General features: G+C 41.0%; 1 protein-coding gene across 3 annotated transcripts; it reads right to left on the reverse strand.

Annotated features, from left to right (window-relative positions):
• Positions 1-86: 86 nt before the first annotated feature.
• Positions 87-25,368, reverse strand: LOC146316413 (nuclear factor of activated T-cells 5-like). Of its 3 annotated transcripts, none has more exons than XM_084733523.1 (12): positions 25,028-25,368; positions 12,906-13,034; positions 9,265-9,898; positions 8,915-9,098; positions 7,659-7,849; positions 7,388-7,560; positions 6,982-7,116; positions 6,825-6,877; positions 6,558-6,690; positions 5,846-6,030; positions 3,574-5,752; positions 87-2,022 (listed from the first exon to the last, which is right to left on the reverse strand). In XM_084733523.1, the coding sequence occupies exons 1-12, from the start codon at positions 25,098-25,100 to the stop codon at positions 1,643-1,645; spliced, it is 4,449 nt and encodes a 1,482-aa protein (XP_084589649.1). In that variant the 5' UTR covers positions 25,101-25,368; the 3' UTR covers positions 87-1,642. The 3 variants fall into 3 exon arrangements, with proteins under 3 accessions (XP_084589649.1, XP_084589650.1, XP_084589651.1); XM_084733524.1 differs by having other exon boundaries at positions 12,906-13,072; XM_084733525.1 differs by lacking the exon at positions 25,028-25,368 and adding an exon at positions 10,455-10,517 and having other exon boundaries at positions 12,906-13,033.
• Positions 25,369-25,537: the final 169 nt, after the last annotated feature.

The following is a 25,537-nucleotide window of genomic DNA, read 5'->3' on the forward strand; positions in this document are numbered from 1 at the left end:
TTGTATTTGAACTAGGGCTGCGTTTTTTTTAAAGTCTATGGTGATGTCTTTAATTGTGTCTTCATTTTCTTAGTCCAAAACCAAAAGGTATTCAGTTTAATATGATAATAAATTAAGAAAAACAGGAAATCTACATATTTTAGGGGCTTAAAATAGATTTTGCAACCATTTTGCACAAGACCTTACTTTAAGGATAAACTGATTATTAAAATAGTTTAATAGTATATATATCTATATTTTTTTTTTTACCACTTGCACCATCAGGCAAGTGAGTTGCCAGATTTTCTTGCCTGACATGGAATTTTACCTGCCCTGGGCAAGCAGGTAATCCTTATTGTTGAGCCCTGGTGCATATACCACAAGATGGCAGAGACAAGCATCCACGTGTTTGCAGCCAACAGTGCTATTTGCTCCAGGGATTCAATGGTGCTATTCACGTCCCAAATTCTATTTTCACCCACAGTGTTAACAGCTATTTACACCCAGGAAGTATATAGTGCTATTTACACTTGCATGGCAGAGATAAACCATGCTTACCAACTAAGTCTAAAAATTAAAAGTCAACTGTGACTTCTAGTTTCACACCGGACAAAAACCCTATCCCATTCATCACAACCTCAATTTCTCTTTAGAGATTCCATCGCTCTTTATAGCTAAAATAAGGGGCTGGGTGCAAATAAACACCCAGCCCCTTATTTCAGCCCCAATAGCTGCCATATGACTCTTGTCACCTGGGTGCAAATTGACATTCTTTAATAGTAAACTCTGTTCCTCCTGATCGAGTCTGCTCGGGTGCAGACTCCATTCATGCAAGCCAACATGATGGAGGCAAAACATTCTACAAATGTACTTAATAGTCTTTACTCTCGGAGTAGATCTGACTCAAATTGTTGACACATGCAAACGCACGATTTTATTAACCTTACATCATTCATGGAAAATTTTTAAATTTGAGTGTTTGAGGCATTATTTCATCCCTGTTTTTATGCCAGGCAAACTTGCCCTCATTTCCACTGCCAAAAACACGTCTGACTCTGCCTCTCAGAGTGAAGTGACGGCTTGGAGTTTACACACTTACAAAATGAGATTCAGCCTTTATCTGACACTTACGTGCAATCTGTTTTTCACTCCATGGCTGGCTGGCTGCTTTATCTGCTCTTGCAAACTCATCTCCATCACATTCCCCTGTTCCCGTTTCCCTGTCGCTGACATTCTTTATCCCTTTCCAGTTTTTCCACCAAACCTAGGAGGTTTTTATCATCATCATCTCTTAGGCTCACATTTTTAAAACACAAAACAAAACACTGCATTTCTGAGACTGATGGATAAAGCAGTTATTACAGGCCTCTCTGATCCTGCAAGAGGGGTAATAACAAAGGCGGATTTATCAATTCAAGGACAATGGATGTATGATGGCTATAATTATAAATATTCCATAAAAACAAGGAGTTACATGGGAGCTCGTAATTTGGGTTTTAGATAAAAGGGGGCATTTAATTCTTAAATATTTAAAATCTTCTTAAGTTTTGTGGAATTGGCACAAACCACCACGCACCGCCATTCTGTTTGTTGGTGTAAGGATGTATAACTTTCGGCTACATATCACTCTCTCTCCTTAGTGCCCACATGGTCCAAACATTTATCACTGCTTCTGTAGGCTTTCCAGCAGGTCCTCAATTTTATCCATGTTGGACGATGCAGATATTGATGCCTGCAATTGATTCTGTAAGCTGCTCTGTATCTGTGTCTGTAGATTGGTCTGCATTGGAGTTGGCAGGCTTGTTTCTATGGACTGCAGAGGTGTTTGTGTGTTTGTCTGCATTGCGTTCTGTAGGCTGGTCTGCATGGCATTCTCCAAGCTGGACTGCATTTGTGCCTGAAGGGTATTCTGTAAGCTGCTGTGCATGGTGGGGGCAGCTTGGGCCATGGGCTGGTCCAACAGAGGCTGCATGTGAGTGGGGTTCTGGGGCTGGCTCTGAGCTGGCAGGGTGGGTCCGGAGGAATTGAGCAGCTGTGGTGAATCTGGGAGGAGGAGAAAATGGAAATAATCACTATAATCAAACAGTAGGTGAAGACACTGGCAGTGGCACCGTAGCAACGATTTACACATACTTTGCCCTACATTCAGCTGAATACAGTACAAAGACAAAATAATATTAAAAGTGATGCAAGTGCTTGAGAACTGAGGTACTAATTTTGAAGTTTTGAAAGTGAAATTTGTTCTCATTCTTTCTTTATCTTCAACTTCAGTTGCTCAACACACTGGGGTCTCTGTTGTTGTGTTTTTTTGCTTCATAATGCATAACACATTTTCAATGGCAGACAGATCTGGACTGCAGGCAGGCCAGTCTGGTACCCGAACTCTTTTACTTGAAAGCCACGCTGTTATAACATGTGCAGAATGTGGCTTGGCATTGTCTTGCTGAAATAAGCAAGGGCGTCCCTGAAGAAGTCATTTGAAGTCAACCTGACTGTCCCTTTCAGCATGGTTGATGGGGCCTCAACAGAATGTGACAGTTAGTCAGACCACAGCACACTTTTCCATCCAGCATTTCTGGATGTAGTTAATATTTGGCTTTCTGTTTGGAGGTTACAGCCTTAACTAGGGGATGTGCATGTAGTCAACTATGTGATTAAACATTACCACCCTTGCAAGTCGGCACCAGAAATACTAGTTGATTAAACTACAAATCAATATTTTAGTCATGTACAATGCCAGTTAACAGTTGCCTTCTAAGATATTATGCAGCTGCCCACCACAAACTGGTGTGTAAAAACCAGTGCGGTGTATTTTTGGATACACACAGAAAATGAAAATAAGGATGAATGTAGGCTGTGCTAGAATAAACTGATATATACCCACTTAACAGGAGTAATGTGTAATTGCATTGAGCACATTAACCTGCAAGCGGAGGAGGCTGCAGCTGGTAGCACTGCTAACGTTAGCCATACTGTGTGGCAGGCTGGCAGTTAATGTCAGCTCCATGTAAACAATGTTGTTTACCCGCAGATGCTGTGGTCCGGTTTAGGCTGAGAAGTTGAAGCATTTAGGGAACTGTTATCTTTTTTAGGATAATGTGCAATGTTCATAACACACAATGCAAAGTAACACACATTTAAGAGGTTTTTAAAGTATGATTTGGTCAATGAAGAATGCAATCAATGGCTTCTAAATACACATCCTATTTTTGGACAGTGTTCAACTTTATCAATCAATTAACTGGGCTCAATTTTAACTAATTCACGAGTGTTTTCTTAATGTTAGACTAGATGGGTTTTTTGAGCATTTCACAACTTACTCTCTTTTATTCAACAACTTTTCTGAAATGTTGCAAGCATCAAATTAAAAGTGAGTATATATTTACAAAATATTTGCTAAAATAAATTTTAGAAGTTTAAATTTTGAATTATTATTAAATACCTTGTATTTTTACTGAATTTAATGCAGTACAGGTCGAAAACTTTACAAATCATTGTAGTCTTGTTTTACTTATATTTCACACATCATCCTGACTTTTTTGGAAATGGGATTTGTACAACTCAAGAATTCAACACAGACCAAAATCATCTTACCATTCTGGATGCCAAACACAAACAGGTTGGCCTGTCCTTGTGGAGCCACGTTTCCACCCACAGTGGTCTGGAAAAGCTGCTCTGGGGGTTGCTGGCCAGGGTTGGCTACCACGCCCACACTACCCTGAACCACAAAGATGGTAGTGCCAGGGGTGGGAGCCTGGTTGTTCAACTCCTGCGAGCCAATAGTGCTCTGCAGGCTGGACAGAGACGTCTGTGGTAAGAACAGCTCCACGGGTTGACTGCTCGGGATGCTGCTGGAACTTGGGCCCACTTGCATTGGCTGCTGTTCTTGGAACAGGCTCTGCTGTTGGTTCTCAGTGGCTGTCGAGTTGCTGCTTGACGAGCTCTGGTCTTGGAAGGACATGGGCTCTGCTGGCTCTGGCTGGGGGATTCCAACGCTAATGCTCCCCATAGGGGAAGGGCCTTGGGTCTGGGTGCTGAACAGAATAGCTGGAGGGATAGCCTGGGGGTTTAGATCTGTGGCGCAGAGGAGCAAACCTGCCTGCTGGGGTTGGGAAAGCTGGTTCTGGGGGACAGGGTTAGCCTGCGAGTGGCTTGGGATACTTTGGAACAAGGAGCCCTGCTGACCCATTGGGAGCTGTGGTGGCTGTTGTTGGTTCTGCTGTGGAGACTGCTGCTGCTCCATGGGGGTGCTCTGTTGCTGTATTTGGGAAAGCTGAGTTTGGGGTTGGTTCTGAAACATTGTGACAGACTGGGGCTGGCTGGACGTCTCCATGGAAGAGATGAATGCCAGCTGCTGCGGCTGTTGTTGTTGTTGGGGCTGAGGGTTTGGGGACAGGTACAGGGCAGAACCTGTCGACTGCTGCTCGGAGTTGAGACTGCCACTAGTCAGAACAGTCAGCGTATTCTGGAGAAGGGCAGCCTGGACCTGCTGCTGGGAGCCCTGGGTCTCAGCCAGGGGCCTAGGCGACTGGAAGAGCTGCTGTGGGGGAGATGTGTGGGACGGAGGCTGTGTTGGGAAGCTGGTCTGAATGGTGAGCAGTTCTCCAGCCTGCTGAAGGAGGGACACTGGCTGTTGCACTTGGGGGGAGGAGTGGATCTGGGGCTGAAGCAGCTCAGCCTGAAGCTGCTGCTGTAAATTCTCCAAGACCTGCTGCTCTTGCAGCTGTTGTTGCTGTTGTTGTAAGTTGCTTAGTGCTTGATTTTGCTGCTGCTGCTGCTGTTGTAGCTGATGCTGAAGTATTTGATTTTGCTGTTGCTGATCCTGAAGTTGGATGTTGTTAAGGACTTGCTGTTGCTGATTCTGTTGCAACTGTTGTTGTTGCTGTTGAATATTCTCCATGATTTGCTGCTGCTGTTGCTGCTGCATTTGCTGTTGGTCTTGTGGCTGTAATATAAGTTGTTGTTGGATCTGCATGCTGCCAAGAACTTGCTGCTGTTGCTGCTGTAAATGTTGCTGTTGTTGTTGATGCTGAAGGTTGCCAAGCATTTGCTGTTGTTGCTGCAGTTGTTGGTGCTGTTGAAATTGTTGCTGTATTTGTTGTTGTTGCTGTTGTTGTTGTTGTTGTTGTTGTTGCTGCTGCTGCTGTTGCTGTTGTATCTGCAGCTGTTGCTGTGTCGATAGAGAATTATCTGTGGTTCCCAGTCTAAGGCTATTCATGTTCTCCTGGACGTGCTGCTGAAGGGAGTCTGCAGAGGGTGTGGGGCTGTACAGTACAGAGTTCAGCTGCTGCTGGGCTACAGCCGCCTCCAACACCTGCTGGAGTGTGGTGTTACCTCCAGCCTGTAGCTCCCTTACTGCCCTCTCCAACTGGGCCACCCCTTCCTGTGGGAACAGGGGAACCTGTGACTGTTGTGGCTGGGGCTGAGGTGGAGTTGCTATCTGCGACATGGCCACGACTACAACCCCTCCGTTATTACTGGAACTCTCAGGAGGCAAGTTGTCCTGAGGGTCTCTGAGGAACTGCTGAGGGACTTCAGCTGTCACAGGGGGGATTGTAGTGTCACCTGACACTGGGAAGGAGGTTGGGGTGGCAATGTCTTGCTTTTGTATAGAGCTGAGAGACTCAAGGCTCGGGAAGACAGGGGGCGCCTGAGGAAGCTCCACGTCCTCGGGTTGTAGGGGCATTGGGCTCTGAAAGGACTCTCCACCTGGATGAGGACTAGAGTTGAGCTCTAGAGTCTGCTGCACTGAGACAAGAGGGTCAGGGGCGGGCTGAAAAACAGAGAAAACAAAAATTGGACCAACTGCAATTCTGAAGTAGATATTTTCATTCCTTGTTTTTTGAGAAAGCATCTGGCACCTTACCTTAAAGACTTCTGTAGGTGGTGGATTGCTAGACACTTCCATTGGTGTGTCCTCTAGCCGTTTGGAGGGCTGATTAGCACAGTCAGTTCGCTCAGAAGGTATTGATTTGATCTGGCCATCAAATATACACGTCTTGACCAGGGAGGGTCCCTCTGTTTTTATTGTTCGGACATTTGAGTTGTCAGCTGAAGGCAAGATTGGAAACAGGATAGTTTTGAGTCTTTGGAAGACTATGCATATTTGACTTTTTTTTGTGCACATGCGAACACTCCAGTGCTCCAGGTTTGTTTCACCCTTTGCCATTCTATTTCAGCCAGGTTTGCTGTAGACAGGTCACACACGATTGCACTGGGATGCTCAAAAAACATATGGGGGAACCCATGGCCACTGGTAACACTAGCAAGACCAGAGGAGTAGTGTGGTCAAAGAAACAAACTATTGCACCTCTCCAGATATGAAAGAAAGAACATATCATACTGCAACTGTCTATAATGCACAGAAATGTTAAGGTTTTCTTCCAACTCTTAATTACACTTAACTGTACAGCATTCTCACTTCTCTATTGGCCCACTTTTTTGACTAGAATTTAATTTGAATTTGATTCATTTAAAGGGGACTATATGGGAAAACACCCCAACTCCCAAGAGAATATGTTCATGTGGACTGAAAAGTTTTAACTAGGTGAACTTTGTGCTTGAACTAGTAACTTTACCTGACTCTGGAGTGTAGGTGAAGGTCTGTGCGTCATGTGATCTACCAGCATTGGTCATCACAAAGATTCCCACAGAAACTGGAGAAGTGATTGACTGGTTGTGGAACGGAGGGACTGTCACTATCAAATGGTTCTGGAAAACGAAGAACCACAACAGAAATCACATTTTTAGTAAAATCTCAAGAGTATGGTCAATGAAAGCAAGCAGGTTATATCATTCAAGAAGAAAACAGCTCGTGTATATACATATAATACAGTTGCCTTTACCTGATGGAAAAGGTCCATGTCAATCTTTGCCTCAGCTTGCCAGGAACTATCATCTAAAAATAAGACAACAAATATTCTTTTATTCTTCCATCCATCAGAGGTTTACATGCAGAAATCCATATGCACATGAATTACACTGAGATACAAATTACAGCACCTGCTATGTTCTCCTGAAAAATAACTTTGGTTCCTTTGAGGAAGTTCTTTCCGATGATAAAAACCTCCTCTCCTCCTCTCACTGAACAGCAGTGAAGGCTCTTCTTCAGGATCTCTGGCACTCCTGCTGGCTGGGCTGGAACAACATAAGAGTCAAAGAATCAAAATCCACATGACATCTAGGCTTTTGCCAGAGGGTATGTGGAAGGCTGAAACAAGAGGAAACAAAGTTTGACGAGACCAAAACATCTATGGCCATCATCTTAAATGATACATTAGGCGAAAGCCAAACACCACAAATCACTGGAAACACACTGTTCCTCGGTATTTAGCCTCATGATGCCTGTTTATAGCTTAAGACTGATGTTGACTGTATTTTTAATTGATGTTGTGCCTGTACTACTCACTGCAGAGGATGGGTGATGAGGGGACCTGTAGAGTAAGGACCGATCCATCAGGTTGGGGGATGCTGACCCTGAAGGCCAGCCTGGCACGCGTGCTCTTCTTCTTAGACCCTGCCACACCAATACGGGCCTCTACATCAGCATTTCGCAGCTTCAAGATTCCTACACAGTCCACCCTGTAGAGACAACATGGGATGTGGAATATGTGACATGCATACTAAACACATATCAATATTAAACAATCCTGAATTATCCACAATCATCCACCCCTTACGCAAGTGTCATATCATTGCTGGGCTCCAGTGAGATCTCAATAACAGTGGTGCCCTCTATGTCCACCTCCTTGCAGGCAGTGGTGTTGCGTCCCGTCACTCTGCACGCCTGGTAGAAACCGTGAGGCTTCACTCTACCTGCATCATTCGCTACAAACACCTGCAGCACAACTGGTTCGCTCACACCTTCCAACTAAGGACAAAAAAAGAAAGAAACTGTGTGTAAATAACTTGTCCTTCATAGAAAATATACCACTATTTTAAGCTGAAAGCACACCGATCATGGAGTAATAATGAAGTGTATACGGAGTGAATCTTCCTTACTGAAGCAATCATGTGAAGCAACAATAGTGCCACAGAAAACATGCAAACTTAAAAGTGCAATGTAATGTGTGGATATGTGCCAGGGTTGCTAGAAAGAGTCAGATCTATTTTCTCCCTCCCTTCTCTCACAAAAATAAACACGGGAAATGCACTGCAGATGGTAGCTTTTCGATTATATCACAAAAGAATTACATAAATTTGTTCAAACTTCCAAGCACGTTTACTTTTGCTAGCTTACAGCATGTGCTCTGATGAAGTTCAGGGTCATTTTGTTGAGTGCTTCAGAATCAACACAAAATAACAACTGGAAGCCACTCATCACAGCCACAGTTTCTATTTGAGCAGCCCCAGTGGAGCAGTCAAGGGTTGTGCCTTATTAATGAATAAAGGGGAGGTGCTGTTTTTTCACTTCCCTGCCCAACATTACCAGTAACAAGTGAAGTTACAATAGGATGATCTGTTTTTTAATTGTGTGGCCTTTGGCTGCGTTGCTGAATATGACAGAATATGGCAGGTTACGAATTTGAAAATAAAGCTTTTTTTAAATAGCTCAAAGCAAACATGCTCTGGGGCCACTCATGTAGCTCAGTTGGTAGTGCATGTGGCCCATATTGAGGCTAACAGTCCTCTGCTAGTGGCCACCAGTTCGACTCCTGCCTATGGCACATTTGCTGCGTGTCTTCCCCCCTCTCTCTCTACCCCCTTTCCTGTCATATCTTCAACTGTCACTATCAAAATAAAGGCAAAAGCCCCAAAATAATCTTAAAAGAACATGCTCACGGGTATTAGCTAATGTGTGAATGCCTCTGATCTGTCTGAACTGGCATAAGTATTCTCCACACTCTGTGTCCTGTGTATTTTTGTCTTTATTCAGTTGATTCCAACTTATATTCTTCCTGTGTTAAGAGAGGGTTGGTGGCTTTCTTTGTCAAACCTTGACAGTGGGGAATCCCTGCTGTGTGCGGTCTTTGACAGAACCTCTGCTGCCCTCGGTCAGATAGCGAGCTCTGTGCTGGGTCTCCGGCTGCACCAGGATCTTTAGCTCCTTCCCATCACTCCTCTGGGGGAACTGAGTCGACAGTGACCCACCTTTTACTGCAGTCCCTGACTCAAGAGAGCTGCAGGACAACGAAAATCACATGATGACATTAATATGACTTCTAGAAATTCAATTACCCGAGACAAAACTAAATTAAATGACCTTCACTGTATTCCTACAGATGGACAGAGGTTCTCTTGAATTAAAATGCTGACAGAATATGAGTTGCACAGGGGTCACCCCACCTGGCTATGGAACTGCTCTTGTCTGTGCCCAGCTGTGATAGGACAAAGTGAGGGGCCTTGGCGCTGTCAGCATCAAACACATCCATGCTGTCCTCTGGAGGAGCAGGCTTAGGGCCAGGCCGCTGGCGAGGGGTGCGTTTTCTAGACTTGCGCGGCACCTCTGTGTTGTCATTGTATGAGATGGAGCTGATCAAGCTAAAGTTGGAGACGGAGTCATCGGCCCACATGCTGCTGCTATGCTCCGAATCTGGACCTGTTGGACCAGACACAGTAGGCTCCTCTTGGCATGACATCTGGCTGTCGTCAAATAGATCCTCAGGTGGCGGGGATATGCTCAACACAGGCCTCCGTTTTGATGGGGTGTTCTGAGGCTGTTGGACTCCTAGCCCTGACAGCACTCCTCCTGGCCCTATGTCTCCTGTTGCAGTGTTTGCTCCGCTGTTGCCTCTGCTGGGGGCAGATACAGCACCCTCCATACTCTGCATCTCTGTAGCTCCAGCTCCATCCCCTCCGCTGGAGAGGACATGCTGGGGAACCTTGAGATGGTCTGAGGATGAGGTAGAGGAGCCAGTGGATGGGACTCCCATGGCCAGGGAGGAGGAGGCAGAAGGGCTGGAGGTGGAGGAGGTGGCATCTGTAGTAGTATATACAGATAAATAAATTAGCACAGATGATCAGCACAGAGCAGGCTAGCAGTCCCATTCAAGCAGCTGAATTTGTGCATGATTTGATTGATTTCCCCTCTTCCCAACTCTAATTTCAACAGACTGTTGTGGGTTATATGCTCTCACTGTGCATGCGAGAGCTGTCAAGCATTGATCAAATGTTCTGAAGTTAAAGTTGAGAAGGGTACTATAGGTCCCACAATGTTTTGATTCCTACAAAACCTTTCTCAATTAAAATCAATGTGACAAAACTGACATGCTTTGTTTACAAAAACAAAAGCAAGCTACAAATTGTTACATACACATTGCCAGAAAGAAACAGAACAAAATCTGGTCAAACTTTCTTGTACAGCCAAATTTGCAAGCTGGTAATGTGGCGCCAAATTAAATTTGCCAGGGTTGCCAGGGTTACAGTACAGTTTGAGCAATGTGCATTCAGTAGTAAACAGTAGTTTGCGCATGCCAATTGGAAGATTTGGTTGGGACTGAGCGTAGCCATGGAGACAGAATAAACAAGCCTCTGACCTATGGAGCAGTGAACTGCAGACCATTTTATATGCAGACACTCCCTGCCTCAGAGGGAACTTCCTGCAATAAAAACGAGACAGCCAATGAGCAACAAGAGAGCTGATCATTCAAGATTCAACTTCTGTCAATCAGTAAATTGGATGAGTTAATACACTGAAGGAAGGAGTAACTTTTGAAGTTGATCATTTATAGACACTTTGAAGCATGTGTATTTGGTTAATGATGATCTGAAGGACATTACAGTAGTCATGCTTTTGATCAGCACTGCTGAAGGCCAGCTGGTTCAGACAGGATAGTTAAAAGGTAGCGTTAACAAAAGCGCTCTCTCCAACATGACTGTTGACCAGTTAGTTTGCCATCTAAATGAAACTCAAGACTACAATCCTTCACAGTTATAGCTGATGTTGGCTGCCCTGAACCATGATCCAAGATCAGACCATATTCATTTGGTTTGCTAAATGTGATAAGACAGTCCAACGATTGTTAGGGGCAACTTCACTGTTTCATAAAGAGACAGAACCTTCATAATTACTGAAAATATCAGCTACTTTCAAACATAGGAACAGGTTAATCATTTAGCTGTAGTTTTAACTCTTGAAAACCTCAGTAATATATCAGGTGACCTACTGTTGCATAAGTGTTTAAAAGAGTGTGTGAATGACAAATGTGCACTGTTTCTGCTTTAGACACTTGTTAGGGACAATCGTTAAGATGTTAATATAGACACTGGAGCACAACACAGTGTCATAGCTTGAGGGATGTCTGAGATGACTGCTTAAGCCAAAGGACAGTATCTGGATCACCAGTACTGGTTATACTGCATGGGATTTTGCTCTAAGTATATTAACAACAGTCTAAAAAGCCAAGTGAAAAAAAGCATTGAGCACAAGCATCATGGGGGAAAGAGCCGCGTAAAAAAATGAGTGAAATTAGAAAGACAAAGCTATGTTAGCATGCTGTTAATGCAAACTCAACATTGCTTGGAGCTGTTATTCAGTTAAGCTTTCCAGGAATAGAGGACTGTGTATGATGTTTATTATATGGAAGCCACTGAGGTTCTTAAATTGCTGCGATTAATATATTATAATAGGTTAGCTACATATTAAGTGAGTTTAGAAGTTGTTCTAAAACATATTGAGCAATTTTTCAATACTCTTATTCAGTCAAATGACCCTTCCGAAGTCCCATCCTCCTCTATTACAATGACAGTTGAGCAAGCTTGATACCCTGCAGAACCTCTGTCAGCTATCTCTTTTCCTGTTTCCTGTACTTTGATATTACTTACTTTGATATGCTTTGTGCTAGGCTCCTCTATGTTGAAAAGAAAACCAAATTTTTATGATGGTCGAAAGATTGCTGTGGGACCTGTGTGTGTGTGTGTGTGTGTAGGTCATGTAATATAATGTTACCTACACACTAGCTAAATGCCTACAACTGATGTCGATTAGCTAGCTGGTTAAGCAGCATTTTGCTAACATTAGCTATCAGATGTAACTAGCTAGCTAAAGATTAACAAAGACTAGCTAGCTACTGAGATACTGTTACTGAACAAAACACTAGGTAACTAGTATTTTGCTCTAGATTAATGCAGATTAGCTAAGTAGTTAGCTAGAGTTTTTCTAAATGTAGCTAACGTAAGATGTGACTATATATAAGTTGCTTTTACAGGTCCCCGACCAACATATCTCAACCATCTACAAACTTGGTTCTTTTCAACATAGACAAGTGACACATTGAATATCTCAGTACAGGAAAGAGGAAAGGAGAAAGCTGATTGAAGTTCCAAAAAGGGGCAGGAATTAGAAAGGGTCAATTAGTTTTATACCGTGTAATTGTTAGGTGAAACACTGCAGTCACTTAATGCAGTTGCTGTGTGGGTGAATATCAAAGCCCCAGCACATAGAATCAACGCAAGCAATGCCTCTTCCCATGCAGCTGCTAGGACTCTAAGAGAGGATGTTCATCATACAAACATCTAAAGTACCTAACAGGTTCACCTAACACAGACAGACTCCATAATGACACTACAAATACTCACTAATTGGGTGTTTTTTAATATGGCACAATAATAGAAAAATGGATGATCCCAAATATATATTTAAATACAGCTTGAGTCAAGCTATATCAGCTTTAACACTCTGCCCGACCTCTCAACTGGTATCACGACAGCTTTGTGGCACCCCTTGGATAAGCCTGAGTGAAATCTAATATCACTGCACCATGCGAGTACTGTTAATATACCGTAGCTGAAATATAAATACATCACTAGCCCACTTCATCTCTAACAATCACAAATATTGTCTCAGAAACTGGTGAAAGGGTGAAGTTGCCCCCAGACACTGATACAAGGCCACATTAGTTTCTTCACCCCTACTGTTTTGGGGAATAGTTTGGCAAGGGGAAACTGATCCCAGATCATGGTTTTCATGGAATGAGCAGGTAGCTCACCTGAGGCTAAGGCTGCAGAGGGGGGAGGTCCTGCCTCTCCCCCACTCTTCTGACTCATGGTGGTTGGGTCTGTCTGGGTGGACGACGGCTGGAGCTGGAGCTCTTTGGGGAGGAGGTCATATACCGACTCTGTCATAAAGGATGAGCAGGAGAAGATACATTAGGTTCTGAAAAACACAAATCAGATTTAGAGTTTATTACAGGACCAGGTATCTTGACAAGGTTTTACACTTTTCACAGGGGGAAGTTTGAATTCACCAGTTGTGCCTGAAGCCTGCTCAGAAATGGAGCCCACTCAAAGAATAATAACCTTTATTGTAAAACGAGTCACTTTTTTAAAAACAGAACAGGAAATTATCGGGCTGTCGGTTAACTTGAAATGATATTCTCATATGTTAAACCCCTGAACAACAAGCAAACATCAGTATGTACAAAACCACTTTCCAAAATAGTTGGAATACCGTTTAAAACATAAATAAAAACAATGAAATTATTAACTTTATTGCTTTATTGTAAATATACAATCATTTTGAATTTTATGTCTGAAACACGTTTAAAAAAGTTGGGACAGGGGCACATTTACCACTATGTTACATCACCTTTTTTCTTAACAGCACTCAGTAAGTGTTAGGAAATTGAGGACACTAATTGTTTAAGGTCTTGTAGCAAAATTCTTTTACATTCTTGCTTGATATACAACTTCAGGTGTCTCTGTTGTCGCATTTTGTGGTTCATAATGCATGACACATTTTCAGTGGCATTAATGGGGCCTTCACAGATGTGAGAGTTAACCATGATTATATGGGCACCATGACACACCCCCAGACCATCACAGACGCTGGCTTTGAACTTTGCACCGGTAACAGTCTGAATGTTGTATGTTGTCTGAAGGACAAGACAACCATGAATTCCAAAAACAATCTGAAATGTGGGCTCATCAGACCACAACACACTTTTCCACCAGAGAAGTTGTCTGTGTTTGTGGAGGATATTGATATATGGTTTTTATTTTGGATTGTAGTCTTAACTTGCATTTATAGATTCAGTGACAAACTTTATGGACAACAGTTTTCAGAAGTATTCCCAAACTCATGTAGTAATATCCTTTATATAATCATGTTGGTTTTAATGCAGTGCTGCCTGAGAGATCAAAGGTCATGGGCATTCAATGCTGGTTTTCAGCCTTCCCCCTGCAGAGATTTCTCTGAATTCTCTAAATCTTTTAATAACATTATGGATTGTAGATGGTGAAATCCCTAAATTCCTTGCAGTTGTGTGCTGAGAAACATTCTTAAACTGTTGGACTATTTGGCAATGCAGTTATTCACAAAGTGGTGAACCTCGCCCCATCTTTGCTTGTCAACAACTGACAACTTTCAAGGAGTCTTTCATACCCAATTAGGCAACCTCTTTACCTTCTGAATGGTCCAAAAATGATTTTTTTAAGCATTTCCTAACTTTCCGTTTGTTGCCCTTGTCCCAACTTTATTGGAATGTGATGCATGCATCAAATTCAGAATGTATGTATATTTACAAAAAAACCATAACATTTATTAGTTATACATACATTATGTATCTTTTTTTTTTTTTTTTTTTTAAAGGTTATTTTTTTGGCATTTTTGCCTTTATTGACAGTGACAGCTGAAGGTATGACAGGAAAGGGGGGTGAAGAGACAGGGGATGACATGCAGCAAATGAGCCGCAGGCGGGATTCGAACCAGCGGCCGCTGCAGAGGACTAACAGCCTCAATACATGGTGCGCACGCCCTACCGACTAAGCTATAGGGGCGCCCCCATACATTATGTATCTTGTCTTAGGAGTGCATTCAGTTGTCAAGGATTTGCAAATCATTGCATTCTGTTTTTGTTTACATTTTACACAGTGCCCCAACTATTTTGGATTTGGAGTTTGTAGTATATCATGGGTTCCAAACTAGACAACTATTATATCTTGGCAGAACAGCCTTAAGATTCAGTATACTGACAGCTAGACACTGGCTCCAAAAATGTTCTTAATAAATTGAACTGCATTCAAAAAGACCTAACTTCTCCTTTGAAATAAAGTCAATAGATTTTCTTCGCAAAAAATAATGGTGTCATTAGTTCACGTGATCTGTCCTCATCCTGGTAGTAACAAGAAAACCAGAATCTTGGAATGAGACTGAAAGCTAACCTTTGTCTCATGATCAAAATTTTTCCCACGGATGCAAAAATAAATAAATAAATAAATAAATAAAAATCTGCAGTCAACCCTTGCACAACAGGGACTATCTTATGATACGCTAATTTAGTGTCCCGTGGGACTTAGGGTAACAAGACCCACTGATACATTACTTGATATTTGATGTTAAGGTGATTCCTAGAAATCTATAACCAACCACTGCAGCTACAGTGGAGTAAAAGCAGATAAACACATGATTAGGTAGTCTGGTTGCTAAGAAACAGTGATCCATCAACACCCTGACATGGATATTTCAGCTGTGCATTGACAGCACCCAGCATGTGTAGTAGTCATCTGATACTCAGCTATGACTTAGCACCAGCAGAATGGTGAAACTGAAAAGACATGTGATCTTGCAGTTCTGTGACGTCAATGATGCTGTTGAAAGAGTGACAACACAAAGTCACCACAGTTCACACAAAGAACTAACACAGTGCTCCAGTTCACACAGACAGGCAGAACTTACAGCATTGACACAGAGGGAAAGCCCATGCTGTGCTGCTTAAGCAGAATGAATCTGTCATTAAGGACTGTGTAGAGCAAAATCAAAAATGCATATTTTTCCTCTTGCCTGTAGCGCTATTTATCTATCTAGTTTGTTTTGTTGTGAGTTTTCAAGTGTTGGAGATCAGCATAGAGATGTCTGCCTTCTCTCAGATATAATGGAAGTAAATGGTACTCGGCCTGTGGTGCTCAAAGTGTCAAAAAATACATCTGAAAAACAAGCAATGTCTTTTTTCTATGGTATAAAGAAACTAGGTCCTCTATGAAACTGCTCATGACAAGGTCTGTGGATTACCTGGAGCAAACAAGTCATGATTTCTGCAAAGACATATTGCTGTTGAGTTTAAGTGTATTTTTGGTGCTTTGAGCACCACAAGCCAAGTGCCATCTTGTTCCATTATATTTGAGAAAAGGCAGACATCTCAACAGCAGATATCTCCAAAACTCGGCATCTAACACCAAAACAATCTGGATGGATAAACAGCACCCCAAGCCAGAGAAAAAAGTATGTATTTCTGAACTCTTCAAAATTAAAATCAAACTTTTTTTTATCCATCCAGAGGACTTAAGAGATGAGTCATGCTGCAAAGCCCATTACAGCAGAGCTGAGTGGCATGAGGTCTGTGATGCTTGAAGTGTCAAAAACACAGGCAAACTTAGACAGGGTTGTGACGATTCACAAATCTTGTTGTGAAAAGTGTACTGAAGGTAGAAAAGTCACTCAGTTTCACAATGAGAGCTGCAGACTATCGCCAGCACAGTGTTTCCCCTCTTTTTCTCCACCAAGCCAGAGAAAAATCTTTTTTAATGCAAAAAAAAGCCAAATATCCATTAATTTGAAAATAAATGATCCACGTTTGTGGGGGCTTCTGTTGTTGGCGCTGCTTTTAAGGTGTCAGTCAACCTTTGTGTTGTTACCTGGTAAACTCTTGGATTCAAGTGCCACTGTTATCAGTCCCTCTAAATTACAGTGGAGCACAAGCATATGTAATGCAGGTTAGCTAACGTGAGCATGGGGAGCAAGTTCATATACATCACTGACAACAGTCCAACTGAAACTGAGCCACTCTAAAAAAAAGATAAACATTGAAAATCTGGCAGAATAATAATTTTTGCCCTTGGTTGTACCAGACTACCTTTGTTCAGTTTCTATTTGTTGATCTAATCATTTTTTAAATGAATGGAAACGTGTTTAGCTTACATTTTTATTCTGATTGAATTCTTTTTTGTTTCTCCAAGCCAAGGAAGATAGAGTGCAGCAACAAATTTTGCACACTGTGTTCATAACATGGTTACTTAATATCATCCTCTTTTATGGTGACTTTGCATGAAGTCTTGAATATGTCGAATGAACAAAAATGTAAATGCAAATATAGCCTAAATTTCTGACCACCTATTGTGCCATCTGACTGAAGCTGACTGCATTAATACGCCAGCCCGCGGGTCTCGTTTTTTTTTTTTTTGGTTTGTTTTTTTTTTCATTGTGGACCAGCAGGCCTCAAAAATCATTCTAAAGTGAAAACAGTGAAGCACATCATTTTTAGTGATCCGTCTCTTAAACCAGACAAACCAGAACAGTGTATTTACCCAACATTTAAAATAGAATGCCAAACAAAAGATCCCTATAAATACTGGACAATAGCCCATATAACAAAGTTTAATGTGGTCTTGAAGCAAATAGCAAAAGATTGCATGATCCTCATTTTAAACTTCCATCTGTGTCTGTTGTGCTTTGTTCATGGTGTGAAGAGAGGGAGTCTTTGTGCGTGGATGTATTACAGATTGACTAACAACCCGACATGACCTCAGCCTTGACTATTACCCCTTTCACACAGGAGATGTGTGTGTATGATGTGAGTCTACTGAGTGTGTGTTCAACCCGCCTGGAGCCCATTCACATGCAACGAAGAGCATTCATATATGAACGAATGGCATTACCATTCACAGACTCACACTGACTGCATCTGCAGTTGTGTGCTATTACATACATATTCCTGACAAAATACAGAATTATATTACATAATAAAGATAATACTGAGTTCACCGAGTTTTGACATCTTCTGGCCAAAGTTGGGAGGTCGGTCACAAAGTCAGTTTGGATGATGTACATTGACTGACAAGATCATAGTGAATCAACGCAGGGTTAAACCATGTCGCTGTGCTGTCTGAACAGTGCATCAGTCACTTTCTCTCTGTGAGTGCTTGTAGGTTACAAAGCAAAGGAGCAGACTCACAGTAGAGCTGCAGTGATAAGTTGATTAAAAACAAAGAAAATGAGTTGCCAACTATTTTGATAATTGATTAATCATGTTATTTTTTTAACCAAAAATGTCAAACATGCTGGTTCCAGCTTACTATGAAAGGATTTAGTGCTTTTCTTTGTCATTTATGATAGTAAATTAAGAGTCTTTGAGGTTTGGGCTGTTAGTTGGACTACAGAAGCAATTTGAAAACATCACTTTGGGCTGAGAAACTGTGATAAGCATTTTTCACAATTTCTTGACACTTTGTAGATTAAACGATTTATCACTTAATCATGAAAATAATCAGCAGATTGATTGATAATGAATGTATGCACTAAAGCATATACAACTGAGACTTTAAATTTATTTTAATTAACAAATTAAAACTATTTGCTTACTTCCTCACAAATGAATGGATGTTGAAGATTAGGGGAATTTTATACTACCAGTATGGGAGGAAACAAACTTCCATGAAGCTTCTCAACCATAAATGTCGATGATGTTGATGATGATGTTTGCCTGGAACACATTCTGTGAATTTGTTTAAATGTGTGCTGATAAGTTTAGTATAGTTACATAATTCTCTTTAACACATAAGGCTGATAATCAGTGCAAATACAAACTTTATTTACTGATTTAACATACATTTCTCCTCAATCAGTCACGTTATTTGAATATGTAAATTCATCAAGTCTGGATTTCATTCAGTGTTTTGAATTTACTCATTTTGCCAGACTGCCCACAGAGTGAACAGTATGCAAAACAGTGTTTGTATATACAAACTGGCACAGCTTGTGGTGGGGGGAAATTAAACAATCAACACAGCTTGGTGATTTTCTGATACTGATACCAGAGCAATACCTATATATTAGTAACCATACCAAAACAATACTTTTGATATTATGGATAAAAACATTTCAATACAAACAACTTTTCAGCCTACAGACAAGGAGCCATAAATCTCAAACGTTTGTGTTAATTGTCGTCAAAGATCTGTATATAGAATTGACAGCAGTACACAAGAAGAATCAGCCTGTTTGGTGTGCACTTTTGGTTCTTGGTGGCTTTTGAAAGTCCACTTTAATGTCACATGATGTTTGGTACTCAAAAAGTGCAAAGCTTTGATACATAGCTCTATTTATCAACATATTTAACACTATATGAGTCACATAATTTTCCTTTTTGTGAACAGACCGAGGTGCTTCCTCTACGCTACCACCACACATCCTCCCAGTAAAACAACAGACCAAACATATCGTATAATTTGTGGTTACGAAAGAAATGGTTTTCCTATGAGCAAAATAAACATCTTAATTAAACCAACAGACAGAGGAGAGCTACACAAATACTTATTTTCCAAGAGAAAATAAAAGGGTAGTCTTGACTTTGATAAATCTCTGTTGAAAAGAAGTTTAACCTCCTGCTCTTCCCACTGGACACTGATTATGTTCAGAGACGGGGTTTTGTTGTTGGTTTCATTTTGCTTTTATAGAAGTCAGATGACATCTGTATAAGTTTATGAGCACAACTCCACAAGCTTGTCCCAGTGTGTGCCCAAAAGTAGGCTGCAACACACTAGCCAGCCAGGGGGCGGACTGACTTTAACCTACACTTAGAACAATTAAATTACCTCATCTCATAGTTATGCACTGCTCACATTACACATGCCTTAAAGGTTTTGCCAAATGGCAAGGCCACCAGTCCATTTTTATTCTTTGCAGCTGGCTTGGGGCTGAGATGGGGGATGACAGATGAATAGACAATTCATGAGGGCGATGTTTTTGTTGCAAATGAAAAAATATGCAGACCAAGAATGCATCCCAGTGCCCAATAAATGGCTGCTTTAATTACACTCTTGAACACACAACGATATGCTCAAGCCAGCGTACAGACAAAGGAGCTACTCACTGCACTCAAACCACAAAGAATGCCATTTTTGGCTATTTAGATCATCGCTGTTTACCTTGAAACTGAATAATAGTGGCAGAGAATGGCTGGACACTATTTGATTCTCCACGTGCCTGCTTTTGTAGATCAGATGAATTAACCAGATTAGTGGTAAGATACAACCCGATTACTACCACATACATCTAATTTACATTTTAACTTTTCAAATGCAAGCTTTGTAGTCATCCTGCCTGAAATTAACCACTGTACTATCTTACCAAGGTGCAGGGAATAAGCAAACACAGAAAACACAAGTCATGAGACAGCATGGCTTCAAAGGGTTATTTCCGAGGGGGACTTTCATTTCTTTTCAAAAGTCTCAGGTGACTGACAGTAAACGGAGCCTAATGGATGCATGCACCAGTATGAATCCATGAATGAATACTAATTTCAAGCACAATGACAATAGAACAGAACAAAAAAACTAATTTCATGTTTACCACGATGACTTCTGTATGTTATGAAAACGACCCGTGAAAGCCAAAGATGAATGACACAACAGATGGTTTCATCTGGAGTTCAGAAAACAAGTCCTAATTTGTCTTAAAGGGTTGGTTCATCATATTTTTCCACTTACTGCAAATAGGCACCGATCCATGCAGATGGTTTCATTCAGTCTTTTTTTTTTAATGTTCATCTCTTTGATTTCTGCTGCCACCTCCATTCACCTTCATTTGTAGAGCTCGCACATTTGAAAGACAAGCCTACATCAAATCACAGCAACGTCCGTGTTCTACGGACAGTTCAATAATGCATGGTGAACAACTTTGGAACTACTTTCTTCTGACAAAATAACCACTAAGAAAACTGTGTGTAACTCTTGTACACTATAGATTTCATGGCAGAACCAAATCTATAAGGAGCTACAAATGCATGTCCCATGCGTCACAGACTCAGACAATGGAATCTAATTGCACACACTGATGCTGCAGTTCAAGTTTCTCACACTGATAAGCTGATGAAAGATTTTTTTTTCCTCCACTGGCTGAGACTAAACTGTCTTTTTGGATTTCTTATCCATCTAAAAGAAAACACATGAAAGGGGGAGCAGGATAAGATAATATACAAGACTGTCAGGCAAAGATGAAATATTTCTGCTATAAAAGTATACAATTAACAGAATGCAAAATCATGTTTAGGAAAAGAAAATACTGAGGATATCAAATAAATAACCATTTAGCAAGTGTCAAAGCACTTTTCTTCCCCCTTTTGAATATTTCACAATGTTGGAAGATCAGCTTATTTTCTCTTACATACCTCTTTGTATGAGTTGGCATATTTCTGCTCTGTTAATAAATTAAGTAAATTAGCCAAGTGAATGTGGTCATATAGCAAGAAAAGGTATGAAAATCAAAAACTGATCTGCATCAGGAATCTTTTTGTAATGAAAATCTGTCACCCCATATTAAAACAACTGAATCATGAGGTTCTTAACTTAAGTACCATGAAGTGGTCTGAAAACTCTTTTTTGTAGTTTGACTACACTGTATCCAGAGCCCCTATGTCTTAAAAGACATAGACTAGAGGAGCCTCCTCGTGCATCTCCTAAAAGATCTGGCACACAAATATGTATCAGGCCTGTTTTATTACTGTTCATGTTTGTTTTCCACATTCAAGTGATCAGGGTTCAGGAGATCACAATTGAAGTTTCAAATCTGCCTCATTTAGAGCCAGAAAAAACATGAACTAAATGGTACGAAGTATTCTGGCAGGCCAAAATGTAACTTGGCAAGCCGGCCCTGCTCTCTCTTACAGTCTGATATACATGAGGTCTCCCACTACATCTTTGATGAGCACGTCTGCTACCTTGACCCCAACACATACCCAATTACTGAGATATAAATAAACCCTCATCATGTGATACAGTGTGACCATATGGCAGGCTCAACTGACCATTTCAGGGTCACAGAGCGAGGCTTTTTGCTAGCTCAGGAGCATCCTATACATATCACCCAGGCAGATGTGGGACCAGCCAGTCCAACGGCAGGCAGGTTAAGACTATGTTGGGTATAAATGCTATTTGCAGAATTCCTACAGCTTTTCCAAAGTCAAATTCAAGCACTTTTCAATAATTTTCAAAGTGCATTCTCCAGCACATTACAGCAGTGGTAAATGACATATTTATATAGCCTACATATACACAAAATTATTATTTCACTCCATTTTCAGATGTCAGATATCAGATGTTACTGTGCTATAAACAACCAAAAGTATGTTTTGTGGTAACATCCTACAGCAGGAAGACAAAATTAAAAGAAAACACAACAAATTTTCATGTTTATAATGTGTATCCTGTCTGTAATTAGACTTTGCATCCTAGTGCAGCTGCAACGATTAGTCAATTAGTTGTCAACTACAACATTGGCCAACCATTTTAATAATCAATTAATTGTTTTGAGTCATTTTAAGGGGGAAAAAAGTCTAAATTCTCTGATTTCAGCTTCTCAGTGTTAATATTTTCTCTTCTCTTTAGTCCTCTATAACAGCTAACTCACTATGACATTTGGAAATGTCACCTTGAGCTTTGGAAAACAGTGGTACACATTTTATGGACCACACAACTAATTGATTAATTGAGAAAATGATTGATGTATTCATCGCTAAAGAAATAACAGTTGCTAGGGTTAGGTGACTGGATGAATATACTGCTGATCAGCCATGAGCTGGACCTGGTTGTTTTGGGGGTTTCTTTGGCAATTTTTGGGCGAATATATCATTAATTGCCAGTTGATAGGTTGACAGTGGCATGTTGGGAAATTTTAACATATCGCCAAATCCTAACAGAGTCAATAAACGACTTATTTTATTTTTTAATCTAAAAACTGAACAATTCAATCAGGTAGCAATTTATTATGAAAGTAATGCAATTACAATATCAAGTAGTTTCAAACACTTTATCCAAAGTCCAAACACTTTTCATACCTTGAAAACACTGCATTAAAATTCAGGTGTTTCCAAGGATTTCCAGCACCCATATAAGCTAAGGTTGTGTGTTGGCTAGAATCTGGCAATACTTAATTACTTATAATGATACTGGGGTAACAATGCAATATATTGCAATACTGTAAGCAAGGTGATGTATTGCTTTTTAAAAATCTCATGTTAGGGAGAGCTCCGCAACACACTCTCATCCAGCGGCGCAGTATAAACCCATTCAGCCGGACAGCCTAACAAAGATGGTTTAGGTGAGTTTTACATGCTTTTCTGTCGAGTTTAAATCGAGTGTGTTTTATGGGGCTTTAACTAGCTAATTAAGCTTACCTTAGTTCGGTAAAAGAGAGAAATTTAGATTCAGAAGGTATACGATTATATTTCCCTGTTTAAAAAGGAAATTAGGTGTGAGAATATAGAGTTGGGCAAAATGCTAAAATTTTCCAACTTTACCACGTGGAAAGAGTTTGACTCTACAGGCTGTTTTCCTCTCACTCGTCACCCAGCTCAGAGCACCCATGGTCGGCTGAGTGGGTGTGTACTGCACCGCTGGATGAGAGTGTGTTGCAGAGCAGAGGCTGTCACTCTGCAGACTATTACATTAGCAGAATAAAAAGCCAAAAATTGCCCTAAAAATCATACCAAAAAAGCAATCAGTGATGGATTCAGCCCATCATCAATAGACGATATAGTCATCCAGCTGCCCAACCGGATGAGAATATTTAATTTTTTGACACTTTGTGAGTCTATTCTGTTTCTGGGACGTAGTGTGTATACACAGCGTTTGTAACATAGTGAATTCACTGCTTGCGCACATCACACAGCTGAGACTCAAGAAGACTGTGGGGGGGAAGAAAATTACATTACTTTACTGTAAGGCAGCCTTGAAAACACTTACACTGCACTGCCATATCATGATATAATGATATCCAAAATCTAAGACAATATATCAATATATTGCCCAGCCCTATAGTGACGACAGATAACATACCTATGTAGCTTTGGGGGTTCAAATGAACCACTGCCACTGTCACTTCATGTATCACGGTGTCATGATACAGTGTTTTGAGAATCAATACAGTATCACAAAACATAGTATTGCGATAAACTTGTGTACTACATTTTCTTACACTAATAAAAACACAGTATCTGCTAACCACTAGAGATCAAAATGTGGAGTATATCTATGAACAAGGGATAAAATAACAGAGGAAGCCCCGCTGTCCACCCAAACGCCCCATCAAAATGTATTACCAATCCATGCGTCTCAAGTTACCACTTTAAGAGCAGTACACAACAACACACTGCATGCAAGGCTTGCTCATGAATAAACAAAAGCATCATTGCTGCCAGTGTTAAGTAGCAGATTCACAGACAGGCAATTCCCTTACACATGAAGTTGATCCACTTGCTAACAGAGAGGAAATTAAGTTACAGTGCAGACAAAGTGCTGCTGAAAGATGCACTAACCCATCGGAGCACAACAAGAGTTAGTCTAGTTCCTAGATAACGTAGCAACACACCCTCCTAATAATAACACAACAGTTGGCTGACACGTGTCTCAGGCGTGGTAGAGAGACAATACATTGTTGGCACTAAAGTTATGTCTCCGGCCCCAGTGACCCTTTATCCTGACAGGGAGAACAGCCCATCATGCCCTGAGCTTTGAAGTATCAGTAACTACATTCTTTCTGTGAAACCTGAGACTGTGAAAAGGCTCAATTTCATCCATAAACCAAAACAACAGAGACAGGGACGGTCACTTCACAAAACTAATCAAGGAGCATGAAAAAAACACCTGGCCTATACAACATTTAGTGCGTTTCTCACTGTATAAACACACGCATGCTAACACACACACCTCTGCAGACTTTAACACGTTTAACCACTGAACAATGTGGTGGCTGGACGGCGACCTCACGTAGCTGTGGCTAGCTAATAGTATAATGCTTACCACAAGCCCACTAAATAAGGACAAATTTAATCACATCGATATGATCTCATGTGTAACTGGTATAATTAGGCGAGCAACCTAGCATATCATGGTCTCCCACGCATGTGACACGCACAGCTAACTAGGCAGGTATTCGCCAATGCACAAGCCAAATGCAGCTAACTAACTAAGCTAGCAAGGCTGGCTAGCAACAGAAAAGGAGCTAACTACTGCTAGCTAGCAGCTTAACATGAGCTATTAAGACACTCATACTACTTAGGATAAAACCAGGACAAAACGGGTTAGTGTGGTCATAGATACATTTATTTAGTAAAAATCTTACCTTTTGAGTATAGAGATTTGGGGGAATTGAGGTCGAGATCCGAGCTAAGGAGGGATATAAAATCAGAGGGCATCGCAGCGCTTCATCGAGGGGAGGGGAAGCGGACACTCTTTAGAAGAAACCAAGTCGGCAGCTTTGGGCCAATAAATATTGCGTTTTACAGACGGAATGTTTTAATATACAGGGTCTAACATCGAAACAATCTTAAGGCGACAAAAACAAAACTTTCAATACCAAAAAACCGTTATCGAGCACGTCTCACGTTAGTGTGTGTGTCTTTGCTGAGAGGAGACACAAACACACTCTTGCTTACAGTTGGTCGGCCCATCTCCTGGTCCCTCCCCTTTCAGCTGCCCAGGGACATGCGCTGTGGACGGACTCAGATACAGTGAGACTCCCATCAACATTCAGTAGTGTAACAACATAAACTTGATTATTCTCATTATTGTGGACCACTTGTATCTAATGCATTTTTTTTTTATATATATATATATAAATTAACATCTTAGG

Source organism: Lutjanus erythropterus, chromosome 13 (assembly GCF_056507025.1).
Source record: "Lutjanus erythropterus isolate fLutEry1 chromosome 13, fLutEry1.hap2, whole genome shotgun sequence".
Taxonomy (NCBI): domain Eukaryota; kingdom Metazoa; phylum Chordata; class Actinopteri; order Lutjaniformes; family Lutjanidae; genus Lutjanus; species Lutjanus erythropterus.